The 8,066-nt window shown below is 47.8% G+C and overlaps 1 protein-coding gene across 1 annotated transcript; it reads right to left on the bottom strand.

Annotated features, from left to right (window-relative positions):
• Positions 1–1,268: 1,268 nt before the first annotated feature.
• LOC129846566 (PDZ domain-containing RING finger protein 4-like) lies at positions 1,269–7,344 on the bottom strand (the record flags this gene model as incomplete). The annotated part of the gene is made up of 4 exons (XM_055914510.1): positions 1,269–3,435; positions 3,590–4,425; positions 4,890–5,096; positions 7,261–7,344. Coding segments are annotated over 4 exons (1,971 nt in total), but the record flags the coding sequence as incomplete, so codon positions are not given.
• Between the last annotated feature and the right edge of the window lie 722 nt (positions 7,345–8,066).

The following is an 8,066-nucleotide window of genomic DNA, read 5'->3' as shown; positions in this document are numbered from 1 at the left end:
AATGTGGTGAGAATACTTTGTGACATTTCTAAATGGAAGCAATGAGAACAAGAGGTTGAGAGCGTCGGACTCAGTCGTTCTTTCTCCCAATCCTCAACCTCTCATAGAAAGACCGTTTCTATCTAATCTAACCAATATCCACTCCAAGGTGACTGACTGAATGACTCCTCTGTTGCTGACGTTCTCCCCTTCCGGCTCCAATATCCCTGTCAGAATCAGCTGAAGGATGCTGGGACCTGTAAAATCTCTTTGAAGGAGAGCAACCGCATCAGAAAACCACTGACCTGGTGTTGGACAGCCTGTGTTCTCACAGTACAATGCATCACAAGACAGAGTTCAGCCTCTGAGCGCTGAAGTGAACGAGCATGGCGTTCAGAGCTGGGCGGTGAGTGTCTGTAGCATTACAGAGAAAGAACGTTGCTCTATTTCAACTGTCAGTGTTCAGGCAACAAAAGATTCAACAGACTTCTTTGACGCCTTTTACTTGATGCTCTTTCTGTCACGACTTGACTGGGACTTCTGGGTCGTCGTTCATCTATCATTCTGTAGGTTGTGTCAGAAAGGCTTGGTGTTGACTCTCTGTGTATTTATATCCATGTGCAGTATGTATCGTCTACAGTATAACTCCCTTAGAACAAATAACTGACTTGCATTGATTTTTACCTGCATGAATACAAGAAGCATACAAAAGAGGTTACTTCCTGGCCTCCTGATCGTGAAAGCCATAATATTTTCCTCATGTGTTACTGAAAACCAAACACACACCACCAGCACTGATTCTCAAAGCCTTCTATTCTTCCATATGATGTACGTGTGCTTCTCTGTCAGGTGATGTGAGACGCAGCTGCTGCGTTTCAGCTGCATGATGAAACAGCTTCCTGGTGTAACAGTGACAGCAGAGATGATAGGGTCATGATTTTACTCCGACACGCATGTCAACTTCCATGTTTCAAACGTGACGACAACGGGATACATGCCAGTGCTTTTTGATAGCCAGTGACTGGTGGCAGCTGGTGTGGTCTGAACATCAGGGCTTGATAACTAGAGCTGGTGTGGTCTGCGCATCAGGGCTTGATAACTAGAGCTGGTGTGGTCTGCGCATCAGGGCTTGATAACTAGAGCTGGTGGAGTTTGCCCCAAAATGGCTGACAGAACTCTCATAGCAACGTTATGGATGAAGTAGATGCTGAATGAGATATGGGACTATGCTGATTGGAATATTATGACGTGTAACCAGGAAATAAATTCAACCAACCACAATACAATCATCTGTTTCATAAAGATAAACAATAATTTATTAACATTTCCTTTGCAAATATCACAATTAGCACACATTGACCTGCCTATGAAGTTACCAACTACCGATTACTTGAAAAAAGACGATAAACACTGAGCAAAGATAGAAGAACAGTGTACAATGAAAAGCGTCCGTTTGAAGCACCACCAAATGCCAGAAAGGACTGTTAGGTGAAGTATAATACGTTAGAGACAATATCATGTGTTATTTTTGACAATACAAAGAGATCTTCAGACAGGTCCGAAAATATGCAGAATACACTAATACATGTACAATAATTCAAAATAAGCAATAAAAAATAATAAATATGTTTTGTATTCATAAATTACATTTAATGTATTCATGGAGCAATCAAATCACTTCAATTAATGATTTAATCAGTAAGCAATTCACTGTTTTCATTAGTGAGACTGATTTACCATTGATGAGAAGCATTGAGATCACTTTTGCAATGAGATGTTGGGGCAAAACTGTTGTGAACCTTTCCTTCAATGAGATGTTGGGGCAAAACTGTTGTGAACCTTTCCTTCAATGAGATGTTGGGGCAAAACTGTTGACTAGTGAACCTTTCCTTCACGATTGCTTTAAACGGAGAAACTGAAAGCCTCTGAGACACCACTGAATTATTGACATTCTCAGGACTTTTGAATTTTCCAAGAGAACTCAGAGTTGACATTTTCAGAAATGATGAAAGCTCCTTCAGAGATTTTGTGGTGTCCAGCTTGGCATATTGAATGGGTCTGAGAGGGTTGTGCAGTTATATGGTCGATACTCAGTAAAAGACAAGGAGGATTCTGCACACGAGTCAAGTGTCTGTTCTCAGGTGTATGGAACCTTTCTGACCACTAGTTAACCACTGCCATGCTGGATAAACAATGCAAACAGGACAGCGTACAACGATGTCGTTGACTTCCATGATGATGTGGTTTACAGAGAATTCTGATTATCATAGAAACATGTTTGATGACAGCATAAATGAGCCACGGCAGAAAACATTTCAAAGTACATCGACAACCAGTGTAAAAAAAATCATTTTACAAAACGTTATTGAGTTTATAAAGTGTGAAAAATATAGGATTTTCCCCATTATAAAAAATGCCACATTGAACGAGGCAAGTAAGGTCATACCGCATGGACGCGATGAGAGAGAGAGAGAGATGGGGCAAGGTTGTCCCTAGACACTGCTCTGAGGTCAGTTTTGCATTATCGTCCAAATGGTTAACGCCCGACCCGGGTAGTTTTAAATGATCCTAGATCTGTGTGTACAGGGTAACTTCTACCCGGCGCTGTGGTCCTATACTGTAGTAACAGACAGGAAGGCATTGTGTACTGGTTTAGTCTCCTGGTCCTCAGGTGCTCTGGCCCCGTGACTCATTAGTTCCTGGATGGTCATCCAGTTATCCAGGATCTTCTTGTTGCGTTTCTTCATCATCTTCTTGTGGCTGAGTTCCAGGATGTTGACCTCTTTACGGCCCTCGGCCCCGCTCCCAGGGCCCTCTCTGAGACACTCTAGCCGGTTCCTCTGCATGTACTCCCTCCTCCTCCTCTGCTCCCTGGCTCTTGCCAACTGCTGCTTCCTCTCCTCTTTACTCCAGTACCGCCCCATCTTCATCTCTGACATAGCGTCGTCGTCCGTGGTCATCCCTCCACTACGCTCCTCCCTGATCCTCAGAGCCCGTTCTCGTAGAATCCGGTCCCTCGCTGGTCGCCGGGCTACATACTTCGTCCCGTCGGCTCGAACTTTGACCTTCCACTCGAGGCGTGGTTCCCCTGGGCGGGTGGAGCGGTCCCGGCAGACGCTGAGGAGGCTGAGCTGGGACTGGGAGTAGGTCTCCAGACTGGAGGCCTGCTGGAGGAGCTGCTGCATGTAGCTCTGAAGGTGTCTGGCGTGGGCTGGAGAGGCGCCCTGCTGGGGGGCTGTGTGGTAAGGGGACGGGTAGGGAGGGACCCTGCGTGGCCCCCGGTGGCTCCTGGTGCGGTCGCAGCGCTCGTCGTCTGCAGGCAGGGCCGGGTCTGACTCGGAGGGGGAAGGGTTGGACTGGTCGGGGCTGCTGGAGATGACCGTGGTTCCAGGGCTGGGGTTGGGATCGTGTCGGCTGTGCGTAGGGGTCCCGGTCGAGGTCTCACTCAGGAGCTCTCTGAAAAGAAGATTAGAAAAATACATTATTATCCATTTTCTATATTAGAAACGTCAGACCCAGGGACCGGCAACCCCCCGGCTGCTGGCCCACCTTTCTAATCTCAAGGCTAAAAAGGGCTTAATAAAACACATTTGATTGATTGTCTACATACCTGTCTGGGATGTGGATGGAGATGGACTGGCCGGAGGCTGCCATGGTGCTCCGGAGGTTCTTCTGGTTGGTGAGGCTGATGCGTCTCTGTAGAGAGTGGTCCGGGGATCTCTCCATGCCTAGAGGAGTGGACCTGGCGCTCTCAGCCGTGTTATAGGCACTGGAGCTGTCCTTGTCCCCCCTTAGCTTGTCGCTGTCCCACTGCCTCTCCCCTGGATGCTCGTTGATATCGGCCAGCTTGGCATGCTGCTCACGCCCATGTTTGGGGCTTCGTCCTGGGGAGCACATAGGGGTGCAGGGGGGATCCCTCTGGTTCTTGCGGAGCTGGTGGGCCTGCATAATGCTCTGACACTCCAGCTCGATACTCCTCAGCTCCTCGTTCAACATCCGCAGCTCTTGTTCCATCCCTCCACCACCACTGACCCCCACGCCGCTCTGCTCCGTCAGGCTGCACTCGATGGTGCTTCTCCTGCTATAGTACACACCACACTCCCCGCTGTTACGGATCTGGCACTTGAGCTCCAGGAGCTGCTGGAAGCGGCTGTCACACTCCAGTCCTAACCCCACTCCACCCTCACCCTCCTGGGATTGGATCAGACCCCTGGGTCCCTGGGTGTCCGAGGGCACCACCACCCTCCGGCCCAGCCCCTGGCAATGCTTGGCCCTCCATCGGTCTCTCAGGCCCTGGGCAGGCCTCCGGTGGACACGGGCTAGGAGGACTTCCTGTTCGGAGCTCTCCTCGTTGCGCCCCGTCCCCAAGCCGCTGTCTTTGTCCTGAGTATTGGAGGAACACGTGGCCGTGTCTGTCATGACGTCATCCTCCTCCAGCTGCTTGGCCTGGAAAGAGAACAAAGAGTAGTGGTAGACAAGATGGAACATATTCTATAACACTAGCGCCTATCAACATGCATCAGCCCACATCATAGTACCAGCTCTTAAGCATTTAGAATAGCAGTACCTGGACATGTGTATTGTCTAGAATAGCAATATCTGGGCATCTAAACTGTTAGAATAGCAATAGCAATATCTGGACATGTGTATTGTCTAGAATAGCAATATCTGGACATGTCTATTGTCCAGAATAGCAATATCTGGACATCTATACTGTTAGAATAGCAATATCTGTACATGTGTATTGTCTAGAATAGCAATATCTGGACATCTATACTCTCAACATTGAAATATGATCTATTTGGGGGGGTGCAACTCAATATTAGGAAAGTGTTCCTAATGTTTTGAACTCTAAGTGTATAATGGACAACTATGTCCATCTTATATTATATTCCCCAGGCTGTTCTCACCTGCTCCTCTCCTCCTCCTGTCTTCTGCACCTCCTCGTTCCTCCTCTCCTCAAGGATCTCCATCTTCAGCTCCTCCAGGAGTTCATTGTGCTCCTCATCCAGCCACGCCTCCTCTGGTCTGGTCACCAGGAGAACGATACTCCTGGACTCCTCATTGGACAGAAGAGTGAAAGCTTCCTGCCTGTCCTGTACGTCACAGCCGTTGATCTGGTAACATGCACGTAAAGAGATGAGAAAACATATAGTCCACACATACTGATTAAGAAAGAGATCCTGTTACTGTCTGTTACACTCACTGAAAACTAAACTCCATCACAGAAGAAGAATTAATGAAGAAATTATGTAAAACACATACATAAAGAGATTAGAAAGTACTGTGTCTAGTACACAAAGATATTAGAAATGACTGTATCTAGTACATAAAGAGATTAGAAAGTACTGTATCTAGTACACAAAGAGATTAGAAAGTACTGTATCTAGTACACAAAGATATTAGAAAGTACTGTATCTAGTATACAGAGAGATTAGAAAGTACTGTATCTAGTACACAAAGAGATGAGAAAGTACTGTATCTAGTACATAAAGAGATTAGAAAGTACTGTATCTAGTACACACTCACTCACATATTGTACATGCAGCGATTAAACTCCTGACTGACTGACGAAACCATCCCCCTTTAAATTACTCCCTTCCGCCTCTAAACAGTGCACATCATAGTCATTCACTTAACTCCTCCATCACAGAAGATGGAGTGTTTGAGGAAACCATCCCCCTTTTAATCTCTCCCTCCACCTCTCCGTCTCTCTGAGAAAAGCACCTCCAGTCAATTATGAATTCACACTTTCACAGGCAGGCAGAGGATGTCTGGTCTGCTCTGTGTCCTGTCTACTCTGCATTGATTAAAGATGGAGGGCAGTGGGGGCCAGCCACGGCCATGGGAGAGGGAGAGGGAGAGGGAGAGGGAGAGAGGGAGAGAGAGAGAGAGAGCGAGAGAGAGAGAGAGAGAGAGAGAGAGAGAGAGAGAGAGAGAGAGAGAGAGAGAGAGAGTGCTGCACGGTGTTCATGAAAGGCTGGTCTCAGCGGAGCACTGCGCCCATCCAGACATACAATTAACTGCACTGTGACAGGTGGCGTTCATCTTTCCCCTGCAGAGTAATGGGCTTGTCACAGAGAGATAATGGGACCCAGAGAACACCAGGGCTCAGCCCTCCAATCAGAATACAACAGGGGCTTATCCCTCCAATCAGAAGAGACTGTGCAGTGTTTGGGTCCTCCAGTCACCTAACATCATTACTGCTACTACTGAGGAGTGTAGAAATCACTGACTACTACTTCTAATCTCTGTTCACACCTAACACACACACACACACGTTTGATTTACTATGCTTGTGGGGACCAAACAATTGATTCCTATTCAAAATTCTATTTTCCCTAAACCCTAAACCTAACCCCTAACCTAAAATATACTTTATCCTTTTGGGGACCAACTTGTCCAAATTTTCCTTGTTTTACTATCTTTAGTATTACTATCTTTATAGTAAAACCAGAAACACACACACACACCCAAACCCACTTCCACACTCCTTTCTCTCCCTCTGATGTGGGAGACTAGCTACAGGTATCACTGTGTCTGACCCGCCAGGTGGCTCTACAGTTCTCAGAGAGAGAGAGAGAGAGAGAGACCCGCCAGGTGGCTCTACAGTTCTCAGAGAGAGAGACCCGCCAGGTGGTTCTACAGTTATCAGAGAGAGAGAGAGACCCGCCAGGTGGCTCTACAGTTCTCAGAGAGAGAGAGAGACCCGCCAGGTGGCTCTACAGTTCTCAGAGAGAGAGAGAGAGACCCACCAGGTGGCTCTACAGTTCTCAGAGAGAGAGAGAGAGACCCGCCTGGTGGCTCTACAGTTCTCAGAGAGAGAGAGAGACCCGCCAGGTGGCTCTACAGTTCTCAGAGAGAGAAAGAGACCCGCCTGGTGGCTCTACAGTTCTCAGAGAGAGAGAGAGACCCGCCTGGTGGCTCTACTGTTCTCAGAGAGAGAGAGAGACCCGCCTGGTGGCTCTACAGTTCTCAGAGAGAGAGAGAGACCCGCCTGGGAGGATGTGGTGCTGCTGTGTGAAAACAACACTAAGGACTTTCATTTCCCAGCTTAAGTGTAGCCATTAAATATGCATATGATCTGTAGCCCCGAGACAACAACAGCTCTGCTCCTAGAAGAGAGCTTTACAGGTGCCTTTGAGGGTGTGTGCGTGTGTGTGTGTGCGTGCGTGCGTGTGCGTGTGTGTGTGTGCGTGCGTGCGCGCGTTGCGTGTGTGCGTGTGTTGCGTGTGTGTGTGTGTGTGGTTGCGCTCATGTAATTGGTCTTGAGATACGTACCTGTAATATTCGATCTCCTTCCCTAATGCGCCCGTCCCTGGCAGCGATGCTGTTGGGTCCAACCTGAACAAACAAAACAACAAATCAATCCAGACGCCATACAGACACACAAGTTACTACTGTTGCCATGTCACTGTCTGCTAAAACAGGCAGCTGGATACACAAGTCACTACTGTTGTCATGTCACTGTCTGCTAGAACAGGCAGCTGGATACCCAAGTCACTACGGTTGTCATGTCACTGTCTGCTAGAAGAGGCAGCTAGATATCCAAGTCACTACTGTTGCCATGTCACTGTCTGCTAGAACAGGCAGCTGGATACACAAGTCACTACGGTTGTCATGTCACTGTCTGCTAGAAGAGGCAGCTAGATATCCAAGTCACTACTGTTGCCATGTCACTGTCTGCTAGAACAGGCAGCTGGATACACAAGTCACTACGGTTGTCATGTCACTGTCTGCTAGAAGAGGCAGCTAGATATCCAAGTCACTACTGTTGCCATGTCACTGTCTGCTAGAACAGGCAGCTGGATACACAAGTCACTACGGTTGTCATGTCACTGTCTGCTAGAAGAGGCAGCTAGATATCCAAGTCACTACTGTTGCCATGTCACTGTCTGCTAGAACAGGCAGCTAGATACCCAAGTCACTACTGTTGCCATGTCACTGTCTGCTAGAACAGGCAGCTGGATACACAAGTCACTACGGTTGTCATGTCACTGTCTGCTAGAAGAGGCAGCTAGATATCCAAGTCACTACTGTTGCCATGTCACTGTCTGCTAGAACAGGCAGCTGGATACACAAGTCAC

Source organism: Salvelinus fontinalis, unplaced genomic scaffold (genome assembly GCF_029448725.1).
Source record: "Salvelinus fontinalis isolate EN_2023a unplaced genomic scaffold, ASM2944872v1 scaffold_0588, whole genome shotgun sequence".
NCBI classification, from domain to species: Eukaryota; Metazoa; Chordata; class Actinopteri; order Salmoniformes; family Salmonidae; genus Salvelinus; species Salvelinus fontinalis.
The sequence above is the reverse complement of the archived record's forward strand: the minus strand, read 5'-3'. Positions and strand labels throughout refer to the sequence as shown.